Source organism: Bombina bombina, chromosome 2 (assembly GCF_027579735.1).
Source record: "Bombina bombina isolate aBomBom1 chromosome 2, aBomBom1.pri, whole genome shotgun sequence".
NCBI classification, from domain to species: Eukaryota; Metazoa; Chordata; class Amphibia; order Anura; family Bombinatoridae; genus Bombina; species Bombina bombina.
Window position 1 is genome coordinate 387,800,587 of NC_069500.1, and position 27,052 is coordinate 387,827,638.

General features: G+C 39.1%; 1 protein-coding gene across 2 annotated transcripts in view; it reads right to left on the minus strand.

The window, feature by feature from the left end:
- The window catches only part of RIMBP2 (RIMS binding protein 2), a 1,089,352-nt gene that overhangs the window by 288,603 nt on the left and 773,697 nt on the right, over positions 1-27,052 (minus strand). For both annotated transcript variants that reach the window (XM_053701856.1, XM_053701857.1), the window contains one exon: positions 2,168-2,272. In XM_053701856.1, the coding sequence (XP_053557831.1) occupies positions 2,168-2,272 (105 nt within the window). The remainder of the gene's footprint in view (positions 1-2,167; positions 2,273-27,052) is intronic.

Here is a 27,052-nt window from a genome sequence, read left to right on the forward strand (position 1 = left end):
TGTGGTGTGTGTGTTATATGAGAGTGTGTGTGTGCTGTATGAGAGTGTGTGTGGTGAGTGTGTTGTATGAGAGTGTGTGTTGTGAGTGTGTTGTATGAGAGTGTGTGTTGTGAGTGTGCTGTATGAGAGTGTAAGTGCTGTGTGTGCTGTATGAGAGTGTGTGGTGTGTGTTGTATGAGAGTGTGTGTGTTGTATGAGAATGTGTGTGCTGTATGAGAGTGTGTGGTATGTGTGTTGTATGAGTGTGTGTGTGTGTTGTATGAGTGTGCGTGTGTGTTGTATGAGAGTGTGTATAGTGTCTGTGTTGTATGAGAGTGTGTGTGGCGAGTGTGCTGTATGAGAGTGTGTGTGGTGAGTGTGTTGTATGAGAATGTGTGTGGTGAGTGTGTTGTATGAGAGTGTGTATGTGTTGTATGAGAGTGTGTGTGTGTGTGTTGTATGAGAGTGTGTGTTGTGTTTGTGCTGTATGAGAGTGTGTGTGGTGTATAAGAGTGTGCGTGGTGTGTGTGCTGTATGAGAGTGTGTGTTGTGTGTGTGCTATATGAGAGTGTGTGTTGTGTGTGTGCTGTATGAGAGTGTGTGTGGTGTGTGTGTTGTATGAGAGTGTGCGTGGTGTGTGTGTTGTATGAGAGTGTGCATGGTGTGTGTGTTGTATGAGAGTGTGTGTGGTATGTGTGCTGCATGAGTGTGTGTGGTGAGTGTGTTGTATGAGAGTGTGTGTATGTTGTTTGAGAGTGTGTGTTGTGTGTGTGCTGTATGAGAGTGTGTGTGGTGTGTGTGTTGTATGAGAGTGTGTGTGTTGTATGAGAGTGTGTGTGGTGCATGTGTTGTATGAGAGTTTGTGTGTGTGCTATATGAGAGTGTGTGTTGTGTGTGTGTTGTATGAGAGTGTGTGTGTTGTATGAGAGTGTGTCTGTGTGCTGTATGAGAGTGTATGTGGTGTGTGTGTGCTGTATGAGTGTGTGTTCTATGAGAGTGTGTGTTCTGTATGACAGTGTGTGATGTGTGTGTGTGTGTGCTGTATGAGAGTGTGTGTTGTGTGTGTGCTGTATGAGAGTGTGTGTTGTGTGTGTGTTGTATGAGTGTATGTGTGGTGTGTGTGCTGTATAAGAGTATGTGTATGAGTGTGCTGTATGAGAGTGTGTGTGTGTGCTGTATGAGAGTGTGTGTTGTGCATGTGTTGTATAAGAGTGTGTGTGTGTGTGCTATATGAGAGTGTGTGTTGTGTGTGTGCTGTATGAGAGTGTGTGTGTTGTATGAGAGTGTGTCTGTGTGCTGTATGAGAGTGTATGTGGTGTGTGTGTGCTGTATGACAGTGTGTGATGTGTGTGTGTGCTGTATGAGAGTGTGTGGTGTGTGTGCTGTATGAGTGTGTGTGTGTGTGTGTGTGCTGTATGAGAGTGTGTGTTGAGTGTGTGTATGAGTGTGCTGTATGAGAATGTGTGTGTGTGCTGTATGAGAGTGTGTGTGTGTGCTGTATGAGAGTGTGTGTTGTGTGTGTGTTGTATGAGAGTGTGTGTGGTGTGTGTGCTGTATGAGAGTGTGTGTGTGCTGTATGAGAGTGTGTGTTGTGTGTGTGCTGTATGAGAGTGTGTGTTCTGTATGAGAGTGTGCTGTGTGTGTGCTGTATGAGCGTGTGTGTTGTGTGTATGCTGTATGAGAGTGTGTGTGGTGTGTATGTTGTTTGAGATTATGTATTATTAAGGTACACATACATTTTAGTTACTTAGCAAAAAATTGCAGATATCTTCTTGTATAATACTTCAGAAATTTTCAGACCAAAAATAAAAATAGGGTTGTGAAGTTATGTGGTATCAGTGCACTGGGTCTTGGGGGGGGAAAGTTTGAAGAACCCTATCCAAGATGATGTTTTCCTGCCTATTCAATAATGCTCATTGAATCTTTTTTTCTTTTTAACAGACTGCATGGCATGTAGAGGAATAAGAAGAGAGGGAAATTAATAAGCTAACTACCACATGGCATAACAGTACATTATAGTTATAATTGTAAGCTGTGAACATTACACTACTATAATACGTTCATAGTATAACGTGGACTTGAAAATAGCTATGTAGAGTTGTCTATATCATTTTCCAGGTTGTCCTAAACTTAGCTGTCAATGATACTCAGAAAAGCTAAAATTTGTAAAGCGTACTTAATTACTTACCTTCTGCAAAAGGTCAATCTCCTGCTGCTTTGCATTAAGGACGGCCAAGGCTTGCTCATGCTCCAATTCCAACTGTTGCCGCCGTTCAGCAGCCTCTCGCATATGCTGTCGGGTAGGACAAAAAACTGTCATATTCTTATAACACAGAAATCCATAAGCACTACACAGAAGTACCCTTTTCAATCCACAATAAACATGACCTTCAACTCATCAACATTTAAATATTCTGTCCTGCTCCGGTAAGCAGAAGGATGCCTGCGTTTAAAGCCATGTCACAGAAAGACAATAGTAAGTTTACCATAGTCCATACTTAAACAGGGGCGAAACTACCATTGGTGCAGCAGTTGCAGTGGCAGCAGGACACAAGTACTGGTGAGTTTACAGCAGCCAGTCAATGCATATGCGTGTGCCCATGTAGTCTTTATATGTGTATATATTCTGACTTCATTATACAGCACAGTGTGCTCACTGCCGGTGTATAAATACTCTGTATTATTATAAAGTGCAGAATGTTCATTAACAGTGTATGTGTATATATATATATATATATATATATATACTCATACACACACATATATATATATATATATACACACATACACACACATAATATGTTTATACTCAAAATCATTATATAGAGAAGTATGTTTATTACTACTATTGCTTATTACTGAGTTACTTTCGGGAAGAGGTCCCTCTGTTGAAAGGTCCGCTACTGTTATACTACTTTGTGTGTATACTCAAAACATTTATTTTTATGAACAAGATTTAAGGGGCATTCCAGTCAAAATTCAAATGCACATAGATGAGATATCTTTGAATAGGAATATTTGCAATATACAGTACATGCATCGGCAAAAATGCTTCTAGCAATAGGTATCACTGTTTAAGTGTTAACATTTTTCTCTGCACGTGCATGTGAACCATAGCTGGATATTTTCAGTGCACCAGCATTTTAAATACAGCAGCTGCTCTGAGCATTAGTGGGGCTTGTATCATCAAATAACAAATTGAGTCATTACCATACGGTATAAGCATCTTAGACTCTCTGAGCCAGTGCTGATGCACAGTGTATACTTAAAGTGAAGGTAAACTTTGATGAATGAAAAATACTATTAAAAACAGGGGCACTTTCATTCATCAAAGTTTACAAAGTAGCCATTTTGTTTATAAACTTACCTTTCTTCTCTTCACAGCTTCCCCCGCACGGAGATCCTCTACAGTCTGTGCGTGTTTGTGTGTGTGTCTATAAAACAATATTAATTGTTTGGGGGTGGAAGTCTTGGTGAGTTCCCACCCTTTTTTTGTAGGACTTGACCAGTGCTTCACACGTCAGCAATGACTAACCCGACTACCTCCAATCACGACTTTCCCCCCAGGGGAATCATTGCCTGAGGCCATGCTGTGATTGGAGGAAGTCGGATTAGTCATTGCTGACGCGTGAAAAGAGGATCTCCTGGCGGGGGAAGCTGCTCCGGCTGTGAAGAGAAGAAAGGTAAGTTTATAAACAAAATGGCTGCTTTGTAAACTTTGATGAATGAAAGTGCCCCTGTTTGTAATAGTATTTTTAAAAACCGGGCTTTCATTCATCAAAGTTTACCTTCACTTTAAATACACGTTTGAAACAGCTATAATTTTTATGACACATTTTTGCTAATACATGTATATTACAAAAATGCTTCTATTCAAATCTGAAATGCATCTGTGTGGTTTTTTTTTTCTTTATAAAAGCTTTATTGGTTGAACGTGCTCATGAATACATAAACAAAAAAACATTAGGTCATACAGCCATTTCAAAAACAATTAGTATCGCCAAGTCTGTTGAAATGCTAACTGCATCATACAATATATAACGTACATTCAACGGTCTTGAGAGGATAAAAAAGAAAATAAAGAGCATTTAAAGCATAACGAAAACAAAAAAAAAAAAAAAAAAATATGGACAGAATTAAGTCATTCTTCAGAGGGTGCTATACAATCAACGTTTAGCATATCAATATTATATATTAACAATAGGCTTTCCTATTGAGTCAACTGCGTCTGCAATTTTCAGTGATTTGAATAGCATACGCCTGCTCCCTACTTCATAGAACAGGAGTAATTATATGACTCAGTTAACTCAGTGATCTATAGGTCATGTAAGCAGGCTAGAAAGGAGAAAGAAAAAAAAGAGAAGAAAAAAAAAAAAAAAAAAAAGGGGAAAGAAGAAATAAGGAAGAGAAGGGTGTTGGGAGGAGGGCCGGGAAGGAAGAGAAAAAAAAAAAAAACGGGGGGGGGGGGAGGAGGGGGGAAAGAGGAAAGGTACGAGGAGGGCACACCATGTGAGGCCTGGGTCAAGGAAGTATGGGATCCCGTGGAATTCCAATATCTAAATCGATTTGCCTTCCCAAATTAGTGTCATGTATTCATGTGTAGTGAGTTTTCCTATTTTGAGGTAATGGTATCTCTCAAGGCTAAGTAAATCTTTAACTCCTTCCCTCCATTCCTCTACGTTTGGAGCCTGAAGTGATTTCCAGTGCTTCGGGATCAAACCTTTAGCACAGTTCAACATCAGAATTAATAATCTCATTTTGGCTTCTTCTTTTATTTTGGGTAGATTGTGAAACAACAGATAGTGTGGCTCAGGGGGTATGATAACTGATAGGATTCTGCTAAATTCAAGGAACATGTTCTCCCAGAAGGGGCGTATCTGTGGGCATGTCCACCATATGTGCATAAGAGTGCCCTCCTCTCCGCAGCCCCTCCAGCACTCCCCTCCAAGATGCGGATAAATCTTTCGAAGTCTCTGAGGTGTAAGATACCATATGCTCATAAACTTATAGTGAATTTCTTGCAAGCGGGCAGAGACCGATGCCTTTCTTGCTTTGTCAAAAATCGTTAACCAGTTCTGTGTCTCAATTCTGATACCCAGGTCCTTCTGCCATGTTTCAACATAGGAAGGCAGGGTATTATCGTCTCTCACCAGCAGCAGTTTGTATAGGCGCGATATCAAGTGATCAGGTACCACCCTAGTGGTGCAGAGCACCTCAAAGGGTGTTTTGCTTCTGGACAGCAGTGTTTTGTCCTGCAGGCTATTAAAATAGTGATGAAACTGTGCAGTCCGGAACCAGGACGAGAACGTCCAGTTGTCCCATTCAGCCAGCTCTTGTTGTGTCTTAATCTTTCCATCAAGTATGGTATTCGAGATAGCTGCTTCGGCTAGAGAATAGGCTAAGCTCCGATTATATGGTTTATGAGTAAGGCCATTATCTGGATTCTCCCAGACCAGCGTCACTGGGGCGTCAATTGTCGAGAGCTTCTTGTCTGTTTTCAGAAGCACATCCCACAGTCGGAAGACATCCTCCATTAGTGGATATTGTTGCATCTGTTTAGGATGCTGCTGTGCTGAGACCCATGCAAGGGAGCCAACATTGCCTCGCCTCGTGATATCTCCATCCAGTCTTATCCAGATTTTATTAGGGGAGTTATGGCACCACTCTACAAGGCGCTGAAGGCCTATTGCTTTGCGGTAGACGAGGAGCTGAGGGACACCAAGACCTCCCCTATCTCTAGGAAGATACATCGTGTTCCTGTTTACTCTTGGTTTAATACCACCCCAGATGTACGCCTCTATCTCGGATTGCATCTGGTGCACGAGATGTGAGGCAGCTGAAAGAGGCACAGTCTGCATGATGTATAGAATCCTGGGCAGAACATTCATCTTGACGACGTGTATTCGCCCCACCCAGGAGATATTTTTATTTTTCCAAGTTGCAAGATCTTGGGTTATATCTTCCCTGATCTTTTTGTAGTTTATTTCTACAATCTCTTTTATGGACGGGGCCAGAACTATCCCGAGATATTTAAGCCTGCCAGGTGAAATACGGAGTGAGCATTGAGCACGCAGTGCCTCTATCGTCTCCTTAGGTTCCGTGACATTAAGGATCTCCGATTTTGTTGGATTAAGTAGGAAGTCCGAGACTTTGCCATATGCCTCAAACTCCATAAGTGAAGCTTGCAAGGAGGATTTAGTGTTGGTTAGCGTTAGTAGAACATCATCTGCATACAATGCAATTTTATGTTCTAGATCTCCAATTTTTATACCCTCAATATCAGCATTACTTCTGATCCTGCAAGCCAGGACCTCGATGACCAAGGCAAACAGGAGGGGGGACAAGGGGCATCCCTGCCTAGTGCCATTAGTAATCTTAAAGGGCGCGGAAAGCATACCATTAACCCGAACTCGCGCTGTGGGAGCTGAGTATAAGGAAAGCACGCTGTTCAGAAACTTAGGGCCAAAGCCCAACTTCCCCAGGGTAAGCCGCATGAATCTCCAATTAACCCGGTCGAAAGCCTTCTCCGCATCCGTTGACACTAATGCCAACGGTGCGGAGGTAGCCTGGGCATGTGAGATCAGTTGTATGATTCTCAGTGTGTTATCGCGGGCCTCCCTCGCTGGAATAAAACCAGTCTGGTCTGGTGATACTAACCTAGGCAAGTAGCGCTTAAGATGGTTCGCCACGACCTTAGCTAAAATCTTAACATCTGAGTTAAGGAGAGATATTGGTCTGTAGCTTCCTGGCAAATCTGCTGGTTTGCCTGGTTTCAGAATAACTGTGATAAATGCCTCCAGCATCGACTTGGGTAGAGTAGGCTCTTCCGTCAATAGACTGAATATGTGAAGTAAGTGTGGGACCAGTACATCTGAAAAGATTTTATAGTACTGAATGCCGAATCCGTCTGGGCCGGGGCTCTTGCCAGTGGGGAGGTCCTTAATTGCTAAAATAATCTCTTCCCTCCCAAAGGGAGCGTCAAGTAACTCTCTTTCATCTTGGGTTAGGCTCGGCATATCGACCTCTGCAAGGTAGTCTAGAATGGCTCTCTCCGAGCCAGGATCCTCTGCGTTTATGTCCCGATCTGGACCCCCTGGGTGGATATTATATAGAGTTTCATAAAACTCCTTGAATCCGTTTGTGATTGATTGTCCATCCTTACATCTGTCTCCCCCCCTGTCTACCAGTTCGTAAACGTAAGACTTCAGCCGTTGGCGCGTAAGTGCTCGCGCCAAGAGCCTTCCCGCCTTATTGCTCTGCTCAAAGAAGCGCTGTCTAAGTTTTAGGGCTTTTTCTTGTTGCTCTCGCTGTAAATATTGTAGTAGGTCCGTTCTGGCAGCCACTAATCCCTTTTTAAGGGTATCATTTAAAGGTGAATCTTTGTGCGCCTGTTCGGCCCGGGAAACCCCCAAAAGGAGCTTGTCATATTGTTCTTTTTTCACCCTATTCAGAGCAGCCTTACGTTTGATCAGAAGGCCCCTGACCACACACTTGTGGGCCTCCCACACAGTAGTAGGACTCAAATGGTCCACAGAGTTCAGGCGAAAATATTCATTTATGTTGTTCTGTAGTTCTTGTTTATAAATGGGGTCAGCAAGGAGGGAGTCCTCCAATCTCCAAACAAATGGAGTCAACGGGGTATCTGGCCAGTCTATAGAGCATCTGACCGGTGCATGGTCTGACCAAGTGATCGAGCCAATGCTGCTGCTGGTTGTCAACGAAAGCCCTACCGAGTCAGTAAAGAAATAGTCGATTCTAGTATATTTCCCATGTGGGTGGGAGTAAAAGGTATAGTTTCTTGTCGTAGGATGCAGTGTACGCCAAACATCATGTACAACCATTTCTTTAAGTGTTTTAGTGAGATGTTTGAGTGTTTTAAGTGGAGTGCTGGAAAGGCCATCAGAGGTATCCAGTTCAGGGCAGATGGATACATTGAAGGCATCTGTGTGGTTTTTAGCTGGAATGTCCCTTTAATGCTTAGAGCAAAAAATACAAAATGTATATCCTAGTACAGGTTGAAAATCCTTTATCCAAACTACTTGGAATGGAAAAAGGTTTGAATTTTGGGATAGTTTGAATTTTTGCATCTTTAAAATGGGACAGTTGGAGAGGCAATATTTACGTCATAATACAGCTTATACATTTAAACTAAAGAAAGTTTTATATCATTTTTAATACTTGTGTATATTTAGTACCATCAGAAAAATAGTACAGTACTGTAATAAGAAATGTAACATTTGTTGTTTTAATTAGACTATTTCATTTTAGAACACAAAAAACAAACATACTAAAGATGGAGGCAGAGAACACTGACTTATAAGAAGAGAAAACAGTAATTTTTGATAAATAAATATATATATATTTTTAAATATTAATTAAAAAGTTTGGATTTCAGAATAAGTTTGGATTTTGCAATTCCGGATTTGGGAATATGTACCTGTATGTGTGTGTGTATATATATCCAATTTGAACATTGCAGCACTCTCACAAACTCCTGTAGACTCAGCTATTTTCAGACCAGGGTGCATCAAGGATATAATAAATGAAAGCAATAAATGCACTCTCTGGATTTAAAAGTTTCAAATAAGCTTTACTGTGTGACGTTCCGAGGCTTTCACCCCTTCCTCAGGCAAAAGAAATAGTGAACAGACACAATCTTTGTCCATTTCCCTGCAGCTCAGTTCATGAATTATGAGCTCTTAGAGAGGGCCACACTATGATTAGGCATTAATTAACTAAATAAATATAAACAGTATATACTATAGAATAGATACACATATGGTTATATCTATATACTATGACACATTTTATATTTGGTGTTATATTACTTTTGGTGTTGTATTAGATTGTATCTTTGTGTCATATTATGAAATAAGCATATGGCTAGAGGCTAATTAGCTGATGGATTGCAATGGGTACAGGCTCACAGGTGATTGGTGGTGCACTGGGGGGAGGGTCTTATCTATACCTTTATAATGTTTCATTGTTCACTATTTTTTGTCTGAGGAAGGGGTGAAAGCTTCGAACGTCACACAGTAAAGCTTATTTGAAACTTTTAAATCCAGAGACTGCATTTATTGCTTATATATATATATATATATATATATATATATATATATATATATATATATATATATATATATATATATATATATTTATTTATATATATAGTACATACATATATATATATATATATATATATATATACACATGCACACATATATATGGCTTTTTTGTGGAGGTACTCATCCACACGGTACCGCTACCACCACCTTCGCCACGTAATATTTGAAATCGCTATGTAAACACACACACAGTCCCGGACGAGTAAGAAATTGTATCGGACTAGTAAAAAACTGGACTTTTTCCAATCTTTAACATGATTCAGTATATATATATATATATATATATATATATATATATACACACACACACACAATATTTTCACTGAAATATCAGAAAAAGATGGCGATTATGTATTTTTAAACCAAGAAATATATATTAATTGAATTTGCTATTGGTTTATTAGTTTAAATGTGAATTTAGTCACAAGCACACCGTTTAAACTGCTAAACATCAAAATGTACAGAAGAGTATATCTGCAAGCAGGCAATGATGGGCTGAGATTTAAATCACAGTTGATTAAAGACATTAGCAGTACACATAATAACCAGCTGACACTTGATATTGGTGACAGGCATTGATTAAAACACTTATAAATCAGAGAAATACCATACATTTCAAGCATGACAAATGTCCTTCCTCTGTGCGTTGGACATCTGTAGTCTGACTTCCCACATAGTAACTGTCAGCAACTGGATCCTCATTTCTGCTAAATTGTTGTATAATTTATTGCAAAACTACACCAAATCAGTACCCTAATACTGATTTATGAAATGTATTTAGTGATGTTAAATATATGATTAGAAAAGGAGAGATGTAAACCTCATTCACCTGGTTTACAGTACAAATGGCAAACTCATTTTTAAAAAGTTGAAAAAGGCTGATTAAATATTTAAAATGTTAAACCAGCAGCATAATATATATAATATAGTTCATTGAAAAATGATAAGTTGCAAATAAAGCATTAAGGAAATAATAATGGGGAACATGCTAAATGAGCTCTCCCATCTAGTGTCATAGATGTATTTGTCTTCGAATGCTCCCATAAACAAAGTAGCAAAAATGAGGACAAACCTGGTACCCATGGCTGTACCTGGTACTTGTAGAAAGAACTCATCGAAAAACTGAAAATAATTATGTGTTAATATGTATTCTATCATTGTCAATAAAAAGTTGGTCTGTTTGGGGGCATATAGATATCCTCATTGAGATATTCTTCTATTGCTTGTAAGCCCAATTTGTGGGCGATATTAGAAGATAAAGAATATACATCCCAAAATATCCAACAGTAGTTGTCTTTGATAGTTTGGACAAAAGGTCTGTAGTAACCTTGATATATGATCTCAACTAAATGACATATTATTGTAAGAAATTGTTAATGTATGCTGATAATTTATTGGTCATACTATCTATACCCGCAATGATGGGCCTACCAGGGGTTCTTTTAGTTTTTTGTGAATTTTTGGGAGGTGGTAATAGAATGGAATGTTGGGGGTTTTGGGTATCAAATAAATCCTTTCTTTACCATTTAAAATCCCTTCTTTGGTACTTACATTGATTAATTTGATTAGTTGTTCTAAACATTCTCCAATAGGATCTCCTTTGACCTTCATATAGTATTCCTCATCTAGCAGGATCCTCCTTGCTTTCCTAACATAGTCAGTGTAATCTTGGATCACTATTCCACCCCCCTTGTCAGCCTGGCGGATGACGATATTCTCGTCACCCGCCAGGCCTTTAAGGACTCTTTCTTCATTGGGCCATAGATTGTTTGGTTCAAAAATTATTTTCAAACACTAGACTTTGAAATAGGTCCACATATGACACATCTTCCTTTCGGTGTTGAAATGTAGAAGGTGGTGCCAGATAACTGTGTATCACACCCTCAAATACATCTTCTACAATAGATTTGGGCTCTATATAAATTACTGGTGAGTTTATCTAGGATCCATACTATCTGTCAAGACAGGTGTCCCCTCTATCTTGTTGTGTCTCAGAGTTTTATTAGCAAAATATTTTTGTAGGGATAGCTTTCTCGTGAATTTAAATAAGACTCCATAAGACTAGCACTTAATGCCGGAGAAAACGGCATTTGTAAGCTGAGAAACGCTTTGCATTTGTGCTTTTGTATAAGTCACTTTTTAACTTTGCACAACTTTTATACCATTATTTTTAATTAAAAGCAGATTCGCTTTTGATAATAACTTTATTCTTTTTGTAGTCTTCTATTGCCGCATACAGTGAACTGGGACACTGTGATACCCCAGTGTCTCTCTCTCATATATATATATATATATATATATATATATATATATATATATATATATATATATATATATATATATATAGTTACATTTGGAAGTAAAGGGCACTCTCAGGGTTTTTTGAAGAAACAAAAAATGTTTTTACTTAGAGCCACAACAGTCATCAAGGACAAAGTCAATGTTTCGGCTCACAACAGAGCATTCTTCAGGACGAAAAAAATCTCAATTCGGCGCGTAGCCATGCTTATGGAGCATGGCTAGGCGCCGAATTGAGATTTTCTTTGTTGTTGTTGTTGTGACTTCTTTTGGCAAGATAATTTCATACTAATAATGCATGATCAGATATAATCCTCATATTAATGTGCAATTTTAGCCAAATTGTAACATATCAGAGAGTGCTTCAAGAGTAATTGTGTTAGTTCACCCCCAACATATTACACAGAAAGGCATTACATAGTTATGCCAGAAAATATTTTTAAAAAGTTCCTAACCTATATACATTATCCTAAGTTCCTAAAGTTATCTGCACTTAAAAACAATTAGTTACAGGTGCTATGTTGCACTTCATCACCCTCTGTCTATTTTTCCTCTATTTTGCTGATTTCTGTTCTGGACTGAACTTAACATATTAGGTGGGATCAGGTAACTACAGTAAGATCCTATTAGGAAATATGACTTAAAAGTTATGCACACAAGAACTTTTAGAACATAAGATCAGCCTGCTGTATACATATTTCTTATATATACATATAGGATATGCAATCCTAGCCACTCGCATATATATGATAGGTAATTCAGTCCTAATTATTTTGATCTGACACTCCAAAGTATATGGATGTATGTATATATTATTTGAGTGACAACCCATATTAGCCCTCTCCAGGTGACACTCCTGTGAGATTGTCACACTCTTTTGTCCCCCTTGGGTGTGTTGTTAGGGCATACCTCCGCCAAACCTGGCCCATGTACCTCATAGTAAATCAAATGCCAAGTCACTCATGTTATTGGACTTATACTACGGCCAGAAGTATTGTGAATAATGAGTGACTTTCCACAGTGTTGGGTTGCCCCAGCAGTGTATGAGTCTACTCAGGCTCCAAATACTAGTCTGCATTAGGTACTTGGAGCGCAGGATTGCCATACAAAGTTGGCAAACTGTCCACCTTCCCAATATGGACCCACAACCGCGGGAATAGCACCCCAGGTATGTATCATGCTCCTCAGCTATACCAGTAGTTTAAAATCTGGTACTGAGTTCAGACCCCCTGGGTGTATAGTACCCAGTCTATAGATCCACTGGGCTTGATAGATCAGCAATGCTTTGTTCCTGTCACCACCACTATAAAATTTAGGTATGTGGTCAATCAATACATAGCCTATCAATGATACTGGGTGTGACATTTCTGCGGAATGTTTCGCAACTGGTTGCTCTGATTCACCTCTCTCTCAAGCCTGACAAATTGCCAGCCTATAGTTTGCCATACATTCCCATAAAATCTCTTTTTTTTTTCAACATAGAAACTTGAACATGGGCAAAATAGCAGGTAAACTACATGTGTAGTGTTACAAGAGAGAGAGTGTCTGATGTTGAACAGCTTGTTGGTATGAGGATGGTTAAAGGTTTTCGTCACGATAAGCCCATTGCACGTTGTGCATCCTAGGCACTTGTATGAACCTTTAACGTTCTCCTTGGATCTTGTTATGTAGCTTTGTTTTGGGTCTGTTTAGACCAACAGATAACGTTTCAGATTTTGTGTAAAATTTAGTTTGGGGTCTGATGTTACAATCGGCCAGTGTAATCTCAAGATCTTGCCTGCATTTGTTGTGTTGGATGTGAAGGTGATTACCAGAATAAGTCTATCTTCATCTGTTACTTTGTCTTTCTGAATAATTAGATCATCTTGAGTGAGTTCCTGTGCTTCATCCAAGGTAGTGTTAACCACTTGCGGTAGATAGCCTGTTTGGAGGAATTTCTCTTTCACTCCTTCCAACTGGGAGACCCCTGCTGCCTTATCTGTGTTGTTCCTTATTGTCCTAATCATTTGCGATTTAACTATTCCTCTTAATAGTGCAGAGGGTGGCAGCTGTATGCCCTCAGGATGGAATTCCTATAAGTAGGCTTAATGTATAATGTAGTGCCCAGTGTGTTGTCGGATAGATATTGAGATCCAAGAAGTGTATCTGTTGTTCACTCATTGTCAGTTTAAATCTAGCTGTGGTCTATGTGTTATTAATTTAGTCAAACCAGTCAAGTAGTTTCTGCTGACCCCCATGCCAGATGAGGAAGACAGAATCTATAGATCTTCGGTAGAAGATAATAGATTTATCATTGATGCCCGAAAGATATCTATCCTCAAAATGGGACATAAATATGTACACATTTGATGGGGCCATATTCGTCCCTGTGATTTGGAGATAGAATCTTTGTTCGAATCAAAAATATTTTGTGTTCTAACAAAATTCAATGAGCATCAGCAAAAACTCAACAGGTGGTTCCCTATAGTCATGGTTATGTTTTAGGTGTTCTTTCACTGCTATGAATGATGGTATATAAGCTATTTATGTCAAGGGAGACTAGAAGGTCTCCTGTTAGAATCTGTACCCCTTTCAGCTGCCTAATAAGGTCATTAGTGTCCAAAATAAAAGAATGTATGTTTCTCACGATAGGTTGCAAAATCACATCCACATACTGAGCTACTGGTTGTGGAAATGACTGAACAGCTGAGACAATAATAGATGAAGATAGGTTCATTCTGGTGACCACCTTCACACCCAACACAACGAATGCAGGCAAGATCTTGAGATCACACTGGCCGATTGTAACATCAGACCTCAAACTAAATTTTACACAAAATCTGAAACCTATGATAGGGTACAAATGAGGGACAAACCTATGTGATCTGTTGGTCAAAACAGGCACAAAACAAAGCTACTAACAAGACCCAATGAGAACATTAAAGGTTCATACAAGTGGCTAGGATGCACAACGTGCAATGGGCTTATCGCAACAAAAACCATTTACCATCCTCATACCAACAAGCTGTTCACCACCAGACACTCTCTCTCTTGCAACACTACACACGTAGTTTACCTGCTATTTCGCCCATGTTCAAGAGGTAAATCAGAACAGCCATTTCCGAGACTTTGGGCAAAAATGTCACACCCAGTATCATTGATACGCTATGTATTGATTGACCACATACCTAAATTGGATAGTGGTAGTGACAGGAACAAAGCATTGTTGATCCGTGAAGCCCAGTGGATCTATAGACTGGGTACTATACACCCAGGGGGACTGAACTCTGTACTGGATTTTAAACTACTGGAATAGCTAAGGAGGGTGATACATACCTGGGGTGCTATTCACGGGGTTGTGGGTACATATTGGGAAGGTGGACGGTATGCCAACTTTGTATGGGAATCCTGCCCTCCGAGTACCTAATGCAGACAAATGTTTGAAGCCTGAGTAGCCTAATACACTGTAGGGGGAACCCAACACTGTGGAAAGTCACTCATTCACAATACTTCTGGCCGTAGTAAAAGTCAACTAACATGAGAGACTTGGCATTTGATTTACTGACTCAGGAGTCCAGGATGTGTATTACATACCGGGAGTGCATACCATTAAGCCAGTACTTCTAAAGGGTTGGGTGAGGTACATGGGCCAGGATTGGCGGAGGTACCCCCTAACAACACGCCCAAGGGGAACGAAAGAGTGAGAGGTCATCTGGAGAGGGCTAATATGGGTTGTCACTCAAATAATATGTACATACATCCATAAACCTTGGAGTGTCAGTTCAAAATAATTGGGACTGAATTACCTATCATATATATGTGAGCAGCTAGGATTGCATATCCTATATGTACTGTATATATAAGAAATATGTATACAGCAGGCTCATCTTATGTTCTAAAAGTTCTTGTGTGTATAACTTCTAAGCCATCTTTCCTAATAGGGTCTTACTGTAGTTACATGATCCCACCTAATATGTTAAGTCCGGTCCAGAATCTGCAAAATAGATAAAAAATAGATAAAGGATGATGAAGTGCAACATAGCCCCTGTAACTACTTGTTTTTAAGTGAAGATAACTTTAGGAACTTAGAATAACATTGTATATAGGTTAGGAACTAGTTAAAAATATTTTCTGGCATAACTATGTAATGCCTTTGTGTGTAACTGTCGGGTTTTTTCCCTCCTTCGTTTGCCATGTGCTGCTGGCAGCCATTTTACTCACCTCTCTTGATGACTCTGGTGCATACTGTGTGATGCTGCTCATTTACTGCACTTGCCTTTTATGGCCAGACTGTTGTTCATCATCAGTCTGAGACAGGATGCAGTCTCAGAATTGTGATGTCATCACTTATTATTTAAAGGGCCTCTGTTCAGTATGCTTTGCCCTTGTGTTGTCTCAGACCTGTTTGTGAGAGCTCCTGTGTATTACCTGGCTGTCTGACGTCCCTACTGGTTCCTGATCCCTGGCTTGTTCCTGACTCTGCTGTTCTCCTTGTTCCTGATTCCGGTTCGTCTGACTACTCGCTTTGGCTCCTGACTCGGTTTGTCTGACTATTCGCTTTAGCTCCTGACTCGTCTCGTCTGACTACCAGTTCTGGTTTTGATTCCTGGCTTGTTATTTGTTTTGTGGACTTTTTATTATTTTTTGCTATTAATAAAGGTGTTATTATTTTTGCACTTCTCGCCTCAGTCTGATTCCTGGCACCCTGACAGCAACATGTTGGAGGTGAAATGACACGATTAATCTTGAAGCGCTCTCTGATAGGTTACAATTTGGCTGAAATGGCACATTAATATGAGGATTATATCTGATCATGCACTATTAGTATAAAATTATGTTGTCAAAATCAGTCACAGCAACAGGTACACTACACCAAGACAGCGAAGTGTGCTGTGTATTCACCTGCCAAATGGTAAGCATGGTTACATGTAGTAGCTATATGCACAATATTTGATCACAATGAATCACAATCTTACTCAAATCTTAACTTTTCTGAGAGCATATCACTACGGAGATTAAGTGTAAAATTATGCTTCTATAAGCTGTAAAACAAACAATCACACTATAGATAACACAAGAGTAAAACCGAGCAAGCGAAGTGTGTGTATTTACTTGCCATATGGTAACCATAACTACAGACACTAGCTGTTTGTACAATATTTGAGCACCCCAAATGATGTGTTTTTTTATGTTCTTATCTCTCTGAGTTAGGCAATACTTCTAAGAGAGAAGGTCCTGTAGCACTGCCATTTTTTGCACATATTATGTGTATATATGAAATTTAGTTACAATGTTAAAATTTTCCATAATTTTGTTTATCTGGAAGTGATGCAGTTGCACTTCTGGTTTCACAAAATGGTGGAACGCAAACTCGCGTTCCAATACAGTTTTTTGGCACAACACTAACTAGAGGGGGGTAGGTAATGTATGTTTTGGAGTGATTATGAGCACTATACAGTATATATGTGTATTGCACACACTGTTGTTATTCTGATGTAGAAGAGTTGATCTCCGAAAATGTTCATTCTTTGCATTCTTTGGAGGATATATATATATCTATATCTCTCTCTCTCTATATATATTTATATATATATATATATATATATATATCATACCTCATATGTGTCTGAGGGCTTTTATGTGAGTGTATTTCTGTATTTTTATACTTTATATTTAGTAAACAGTACACACTATGTCGAGTCTCTGTGCTTTCTTTTCAGACGACTTGCTGATTCCATACTGAGTATTAATACAGTATGTGGAAATTCTTCTTACTACAAGAGGTGATGAACTGCTCCCTCTCCATTTGGGATTGACATTACCTCATTCGATTGATGTCTTGTCTGAGTATTCTGTTTGCTTCCTGATTACCTTTCCTTTATATAAGAATTTCGCCTTTACTTACGAACTGATTGCATATGTATTCAATTTGTGCATTCTCCATTTGTTGCATTGTACTACAGGATTTAAGATGCACACTGTGTTTTTACCTTGTATGTATATAATATATATGTACAGTATATATATATATATATATATATATATATATATATATATATATATATATATATATATATATATATATATATACATACATACATATATATATATATATATATATATATATATATATACATACATACATACACACACAGTGCCAAAACCCCAATGTGTTTAAATAAATTCTTATTTCTTAAAGACTTATATGTAGTTTTGTGTTCTGTTTTACTAAACAGGTCATGTATGAAAATGTTTTATATACACACACATTTAGGACCCATATGACATAGCCCATTCTGGTAGTCAAGTGGTTAAAGTCTTTACTTTACTTGAGAACTTTGCATTGAAATGGGAGGCCTACAGTTACATGGGAGGGGAAAAAGCTTACGTGACTCATTATCATTTGTTTCAATAACATTTTATTATCAGAAAGTCCTTCCTGAGCAGCCTGCAACAGCTGCATCGTGATTACCACTCTAAGGCATCACCAAGGCAACCAGAGAGCATAGGTAATGAGAAATATACCTGTAGCTTATATCATGATCTTGCAGCAATGCAATTACTTATTGACTTTATTCATTTTCAACAGGAGATCAAGCTATTAATGTGCAGCAAATCTCTACAAGTCATTAACTCTTGACTTATACAGGGAGTGCAGAATTATTAGGCAAGTTGTATTTTTGAGGATTAATTTTATTATTGAACAACAACCATGTTCTCAATGAACCCAAAAAACTCATTAATATCAAAGCTGAATATTTTTGGAAGTAGTTTTTAGTTTGTTTTTATTTTTAGCTATTTTAGGGGGATATCTGTGTGTGCAGGTGACTATTACTGTGCATAATTATTAGGCAACTTAACAAAAAACAAATATATACCCATTTCAATTATTTATTTTTACCAGTGAAACCAATATAACATCTCAACATTCACAAATATACATTTCTGACATTCAAAAACAAAACAAAAACAAATCAGTGACCAATATAGCCACCTTTCTTTGCAAGGACACTCAAAAGCCTGCCATCCATGGATTCTGTCAGTGTTTTGATCTGTTCACCATCAACATTGCATGCAGCAGCAACCACAGCCTCCCAGACACTGTTCAGAGAGGTGTACTGTTTTCCCTCCTTGTAAATCTCACATTTGATGATGGACCACAGGTCTTGCGACCCTGTTGACTATTTTGAATGAAACGCTTGATTGTTCGATGATCACGCTTCAGAAGCTTTGCAATTTTAAGAGTGCTGCATCCCTCTGCAAGATATCTCACTATTTTTGACTTTTCTGAGCCTGTCAAGTCCTTCTTTTGACCCATTTTGCCAAAGGAAAGGAAGTTGCCTAATAATTATGCACACCTGATATAGGGTGTTGATGTCATTAGACCACACCCCTTCTCATTACAGAGATGCACATCACCTAATATGCTTAATTGGTAGTAGGCTTTCGAGCCCATACAGCTTGGAGTAAGACAACATGCATAAAGAGGATGATGTGGTCAAAATACTAATTTGCCTAATAATTCTGCACTCCCTGTATATGTGTGTTTTCTTCACTAGATTCATGTTATTTATAATGATTATTATTCATAAAAAGAGACAATATAAATCATACATTTTAACAGCAGTGTAATTCTTCATGGATTTATGCAGAGAGAATGTAATGAAAGCACCACTAACGCGATGGGTGAGATTACATATACGGCATAAGTTTCAGTGCAACTGCTGAAACCCCCGTCGCCCGTAAGTTCACTTCGTACATCGGGTGAATCACATAAACCAAGCCGGCAGATCATATACTGCCGTAAGTTGATATACTAGCGAGGTTCATAAATGTTCATAAATACACATTTCGGCGGCGTGGTCAACCAACATGGAGGTCCTTTTCATGTGATTGTCCACCGCAGACTTAAGATTGAATGCAAGGTACCCCTTTTATATAGGGGTACCTTGCATTCCTATTGGCTGAAAAAATCAAATCAGCCAATAGGGTGAGAGCTGCTTACATCATATTGGCTATTCAAATCAACCAAAAGGATGTAAGCAGCTCTCATCCTATTGGCTGATTTGAAATGTTCAGCCATTAGGAATGCAAGGGACCCCTATATAAAAGTAGTACCTTGCATTCAATCCAATATAAAAGGGGTACCCTTGCATTTAATCTTTAGTGTGCGGCGGACAATTGTATAAAGAGGACCTCCACATCGGATGACCATGCTGCCGCCGATACGCCTCCACTCCGCCTCTGCGCCACTGGGATGACTATGGTGCTGCGCTGGAAGAAAACCTTTGGGGCCTGAATGAAGACTTTTCTCCACCTGGAAGAAGATGGATGTCCGTACTACAGGAATGGTGAGTACCTATTTCGGTGTTAGTGTTTTATTTTTTTTCTGTTTTTTTTTTTTTTTTTTAGATTAGGTCATTTTTCCATTGGCACTATAAGAGTGGATTGCCCATACAAATTCCCCTTTAGGGGCAATAGGTAGATTAGGTTTCTTTTTAAGTTAGTTCTTTTTTATTTTGGAGGGTTGGGTGTTGTACTGTTAGGGGCTACTTTGAATTTTGTTTGGTAAAAGAGCTGTTTTCTTTAGGGCAATGCCCTACAAACAGCCCTTTTAAGGGCTATTGGTAGTTTATTGTTAGATTAAGGGGGTGTTTTTATTTTTGGGAGGCTTTTTTGTTTTTAAGGGGGTATTAGATTAGAAATACATTTTTTATTTTTATTTTTGGAAATGTAGTTTTTTTCTGTAATCTTATTTTTTAATTTTTTTTATAAATCAAAGTTTTTTATTAAGGTATTTGGCAATACATAATGTAAAACATAACATTGTGTAAATCAACTCAGTAACATAACCTGCCTATAGGGTGAGAGCTGCTATATAAGCAGCTCTCACTCTATTGGCTGATTTGATTTTTTTCAGCCAATAGGAATGCAAGGTACCCCTATATAAAAGGGGTACCTTGCATTCAATCTTAAGTCTGCGGTGGACAATCACATGAAAAGGACCTCCATGTTGGATGACCACGCCGCCGATCCGCCGAAGCAGATGGTGCCGTGCTGAAAGAAGACATTTGCCCCCTGGATGGAGGCTTTTGTCCGCCTGGAAGAACATGGATGTCCGGACTTCAGGAATAGTGAGTACCTATTTCGGGGATAAGTTACAATACAATAACCCCCTCGTAGCTAATATATCCAAATACATGTATAATACTGCTGAGGGTTGTAACATGACCTGCCCAAAATTCAATTATGTCATACATATTATCCCAACTATTTTCATGATACCTTAGATTTTCTTTTATATTTTGAGATAACCGCGGTACCTCTTTATTCAGTTAAGCTGTCCCCTAGAATGATATTTACAATTAAAATATTTAGCATAATACCATATAATTAGAGATGAGAGGTAAATTTTTAACACAAAAAGAAGACTATAATGTAATGTAATGTAACACCTCCCAACCTAAACCGGGTCACTTTTGTACCCTGATAATAAAACCTTAAACTGGGGAGGGTCTCAACTAACATACATGGTGTCTCTTGGACCCAAACAATGTTTGTATAATTATTAAAATTATCTGATGATACTACATGTAAATAAAAAATACTCAGAATCATTTCTTTTCATAGATGTGAGGAGGAACTACCAAAATACACAGATGACGTTGGGAGTTTTACTCAGTATCAATATGCCTAGGTGGTAACCTAATATTTGGTAAATTTAAAATGAACATACAGGATACCTTGTATAGGAATAATTGGTAACAGGCAAGCTCCAACTAAAGTAAGATAAAAGAAAACAAAACTAATATCCCCATGGCAAGATATCATACAAAATGGGGGTTAGTCAATTATTTATCACCAGAGACTAGTAACTGCAGTCTGTCTCCGTGATCCCAATGATCAATAAAAATACCCCTTCAGCATGCTAGGTAGGGTCTGCATGCCACATTAATGCCAATCCTAGCCTCATATATATAGTGTCACTCATTACTTGCGCCATGTTAACGCTAACTATTTGTGGCACATCACCATATGGGAGTTTATTAGGAAGCCGTCGTATATACACAAAATTATTTTAGGATCCCTATATCAAATATGCGGTATATATTAGGCAAACCTGAAATATTATGATATAAAATGTAATAGCATCCCTACAACTCTTTCTAATCAGACTGACACTTACTTTGTGACTGGCTAATTATACATCTTTAACTATATATATAACAAAGAGAACGATTATAGAGGCTTAATATACTAGGCAGACCACCTACTCCCATAGGCCAAGAAATGCAGCCTGTCTCAGCGATTACACTTATACATAAAAGTACATGTTCTATAGCTAAGGAAAATCTGTATACATTATTAAAGGCAAACCCAGTCCCATACACGATGTTGCCCCTTGCTTGCAACCTGTAAACACTAAATATAAGGTTACGTATAGGATAACAAGTGACTCAGCTATTTGTATAGTTAAGGGGACCAATATTAGGAATTACCCAGTACTTGCATAAGACAATCACAAAACATAGAGTTGTATAAAGGCAATAAAAAGTAATATGGCTATGTGTGTAGCTAAAGGGATCTATATATCTGAAAGCATAAGTCTCATTATAGTATCTACAAGTCCCAAATATCTAGGAGCCTGATGCGGGAATGGGAGAGCATGGCCTCAGCTGCACAGCGTCCAGAGTTAACCCACTCCTACTTTTGTGTAGCGCTTGGGATGTAAAACATAATTTATGCTTACCTGATAAATTTATTTCTCTTGTAGTGTATTCAGTCCACGGATCATCCATTACTTATGGGATATATTCCGTTCCCAACAGGAAGTTGCAAGAGGATCACCCAAAGCAGAGCTGCTATATAGCTCCTCCCCTCACATGTCATATCCAGTCATTCGACCGAAACAAGACAAGAAAGGAGAAACCATAGGGAGCAGTGGTGACTGGAGTTTTAATTAAAATTTAGATCTGCCTTAAAAAAGACAGGGCGGGCCGTGGACTGAATACACTACAAGAGAAATAAATTTATCAGGTAAGCATAAATTATGTTTTCTCTTGTTAAGTGTATTCAGTCCACGAATCATCCATTACTTATGGGATACCAATACCAAAGCTAAAGTACACGGATGATGGGAGGGACAAGGCAGGAACTTAAACGGAAGGAACCACTGCCTGTAGAACCTTTCTCCCAAAAACAGCCTCCGAAGAAGCAAAAGTGTCAAATTTGTAAAATTTTGAAAAAGTGTGAAGCGAAGACCAAGTTGCAGCCTTGCAAATCTGTTCAACAGAGGCCTCATTCTTAAAGGCCCAGGTGGAAGCCACAGCTCTAGTGGAATGAGCTGTAATTCTTTCAGGGGGCTGCTGTCCAGCAGTCTCATAGGCTAAACGTATTATGCTACGAAGCCAAAAGGAGAGAGAGGTTGCCGAAGCTTTTTGACCTCTCCTCTGTCCAGAGTACACGACAAACAGGGAAGAAGTTTGACGAAAATCTTTAGTTGCCTGTAAATAGAACTTCAGGGCACGGACTACGTCCAGATTATGCAAAAGTCGTTCCTTCTTTGAAGAAGGATTAGGACATAATGATGGAACAACAATCTCCTGATTGATATTCCTGTTAGAAACTACCTTAGGTAAAAACCCAGGTTTAGTACGCAGAACTACCTTGTCTGAATGGAAAATCAGATAAGGAGAATCACAATGTAAGGCAGATAACTCAGAGACTCTTCGAGCCGAGGAAATAGCCATCAAAAACAGAACTTTCCAAGATAAAAGCTTAATATCAATGGAATGAAGGGGTTCAAACGGAACCCCTTGAAGAACTTTAAGAACCAAGTTTAAGCTCCACGGAGGAGCAACATTCTTAAACACAGGCTTAATCCTAGCCAAAGCCTGACAAAAAGCCTGGACGTCTGGAACTTCTGCCAGACTTTTGTGTAAGAGAATAGACAGAGCAGAAATCTGTCCCTTTAACGAACTAGCAAATAAGCCCTTTTCTAAACCCTCTTGTAGAAAAGACAATATCCTAGGAATCCTAACCTTACTCCATGAGTAACTCTTGGATTCGCACCAATATAAATATTTACGCCATATCTTATGGTAAATTTTTCTGGTAACAGGCTTCCGTGCCTGTATTAAGGTATCAATAACTGACTCCGAGAAGCCACGCTTTGATAGGATCAAGCGTTCAATCTCCATGCAGTCAGCCTCAGAGAAATTTGATTTGGATGGTTGAAAGGACCTTGTATTAGAAGGTCCTGCCTCAGAGGCAGAGACCATGGTGGACAGGACGACATGTCCACTAGGTCTGCATACCAGGTCCTGCGTGGCCACGCAGGCGCTATCAGAAGCCTGGGCGAAGAGAGAAAGTCTGCCCCCCACTAGATCCGTTTCCGGATAGGGGGCCCTCTCTTCATGCTGTCTTAGGGGCAGAAGTAGGTTTTCTGGCCTGCTTGCCCTTGTTCCAGGACTGGTTAGCTTTCCAGCCCTGTCTGTAACGAGCAACAGTTCCTTCCTGTTTTGGAGCGGAGGAAGTTGAAGCTGCTCCTGCCTTGAAGTTACGAAAGGCACGAAAATTAGACTGTTTGGCCTTTGATTTGGCCCTGTCCTGAGGAAGAGTATGACCCTTACCTCCAGTAATGTCAGCAATAATTTCTTTCAAGCCGGGCCCGAATAAGGTCTGCCCCTTGAAAGGAATATTAAGCAATTTAGATTTAGAAGTCACGTCAGCTGACCAGGATTTAAGCCATAGCGCTCTGCGCGCCTGGATGGCGAATCCGGAGTTCTTAGCCGTTAGTTTGGTTAAATGTACAACGGCATCAGAAACAAATGCATTAGCTAGCTTAAGTGCTTTAAGATTGTCCATAATCTCATCCAATGGAGCTGTGCGAATGGCCTCTTCCAGAGACTCAAACCAGAATGCCGCAGCAGCAGTGACAGGCGCAATGCATGCAAGGGGCTGTAAGATAAAACCTTGTTGAACAAACATTTTCTTAAGGTAACCTTCTAATTTTTTATCCATTGGATCCGAAAAAGCACAACTATCCTCCACCGGTATAGTGGTACGTTTAGCTAAAGTAGAAACTGCTCCCTCCACCTTAGGGACCGTCTGCCATAAGTCTCGTGTGGTGGCGTCTATTGGAAACATTTTCCTAAATATCGGAGGTGGGGAAAAGGGCACACCGGGTCTATCCCACTCCTTGCTAATAATTTCTGTAAGCCTTTTAGGTATAGGAAAAACGTCAGTACACACCGGTACCGCAAAGTATCTATCCAGCCTACATATTTTCTCTGGGATTGCAACCGTGTTACAATCATTCAGAGCCGCTAATACCTCCCCTAGCAATACACGGAGGTTCTCAAGCTTAAATTTAAAATTAAAAATCTCTGAATCCGGTCTCCCTGGATCAGATCCGTCACCCACAGAATGAAGCTCTCCGTCCTCATGTTCTGCAAATTGTGATGCAGTATCGGACATGGCTCTCACATCATCAGCGCGCTCTGTCCTTAACCCAGAGCTATCGCGCTTGCCTCTTAATTCTGGCAATTTAGATAATACCTCTGTCATAACAGCAGCCATGTCTTGCAAAGTGATTTGTATGGGCCTCTCTGATGTACTTGGCGCCACAATATCACGCGCCTCCTGAGCGGGAGGCGAAGGTACTGACACGTGAGGAGAGTTAGTCGGCATAACTTCCCCCTCGTTGTCTGGTGATAATTTCTTTACAGATAAAAATTGACTTTTATTCAAAGTGACATCAATACACTTAGTACACATATTTCTATGGGGCTCCACATTGGCCTTCAAACATAGTGAACAAACAGATTCATCTGTGTCAGATATGTTTAAACAGACTAGCAATGACACTAGCAAGCTTGGAAAATCCTTTCAAATAAGTTTAAAAGCAATATAAAAAACGCTACTGCGCCTTTAAGAAGCACAAAAAATTGTCACAGTTGAAATAACAATGAACCAAATCAGTTATAGCAACCAAATTTTCACAGTAAATGTATTAAGTTAGCAAAGCATTGCACCCACTAGCAAATGGATGATTAACCCCTTAATACCCAAAACGGATAATCAATTTAACAATTAACGTTTTTATCACAGTCAAACACACTGTCACAGGTCTGCTGTGACTAATTACCTCCCTCAAAATGAATTTTGAAGACCCCTGAGCTCTCTAGAGACGTCCTGGATCAAGGAGGAAGAAGCAGGAAGACTGCGACTGAATTTTTACTGCGCAAAAAAGCGCTAAAATAGGCTCCTCCCACTCATATTACAACAGTGGGAAACCTCAGTTAACCGTTTCTATGCAGAAATATATGACAGCCATGTGGGAAAAATCATGCCCCAAAAGATTTATCACCAAAGTACCTCACAAAAACGAATAACATGCCAGTAAACGTTTTAAACATACATTTTAAAAGTTAGGTAGTGTTATTAATAAGCCTGCTACCAGTCGCTTCTACTGCAGTTAAGGCTCATACATTACTTCAGTATTAACAGTATTTTCTTAATTCCATTCCTTAGAAAATTACTTATGGCACATACATTCATCAGCCTGATACCAGTCGCTACTGCATTTAAGGCTGTACTTACATTACATCGGTATCAGCAGTATTTTCTTAGTCAATTCCATTCCTTAGAAAAATATTCTACAGCACATACCTCATCTGCAGGGGACCCCGCATGCTATTCCCTTTCTGAAGTTACCCCACTCCTCAGGATGTGCGAGAACAGCCAGTGGATCTTAGTTACTTCTGCTAAGATCATAGAAAACGCAGGCAGATTCTTCTTCTAAATACTGCCTGAGAGAAAAAAACAGCACACTCCGGTGCTATTTAAAATAACAAACTTTTGATTGAAGAAATAATTAAGTATAAAAACTCCACACTCCTCTCACACCTTCCTACTATGTTAGTTGCAAGAGAATGACTGGATATGACATGTGAGGGGAGGAGCTATATAGCAGCTCTGCTTTGGGTGATCCTCTTGCAACTTCCTGTTGGGAAGGGAATATATCCCATAAGTAATGGATGATCCGTGGACTGAATACACTTAACAAGAGAAATTATACTCAATTTGAAATATAATCCAGCCTGATACAAAGTCCCCGGTAAAAGACATAGTGCATAGTTGCCAACATTTCAAAAAAAATTCCATGGACACTTTGCAGCCAAGCAAGCAAGCGGGTTACTGGAGTATTGACGTCCTACTGTTCAACTACTCCGCCCACTCAGTTCTGCAATCAAAACACACCCATTTGAAAGTAATAGTATAATCCATAGTTTATTATACAGATTACAGCACCAAGCTCTTACACCTACCCAGTCTCTGGAACACATTCTGGGCATATGGTTATTTTTACAACACAGCATCAAAATTAGAAAGACAAATAATATGTGAACCCATTCAATAATAATAATAATATTCCATTAGGAATGAATTATATGTAAATAATACACTATATCTATTTATCATCTATCTGTATATATGTATGTGTGTGTGTGTATATATATATATATATATATATATATATATATATATATATATATATATGCAAACAACAAATGTTGTGCAAAAGAGATTTTCAGGGACATTTCAAGGGACAAAAAACAAAATCCAGGGACTCTCCCTGGAAATCAGGGACTGTTGACAACTATGCA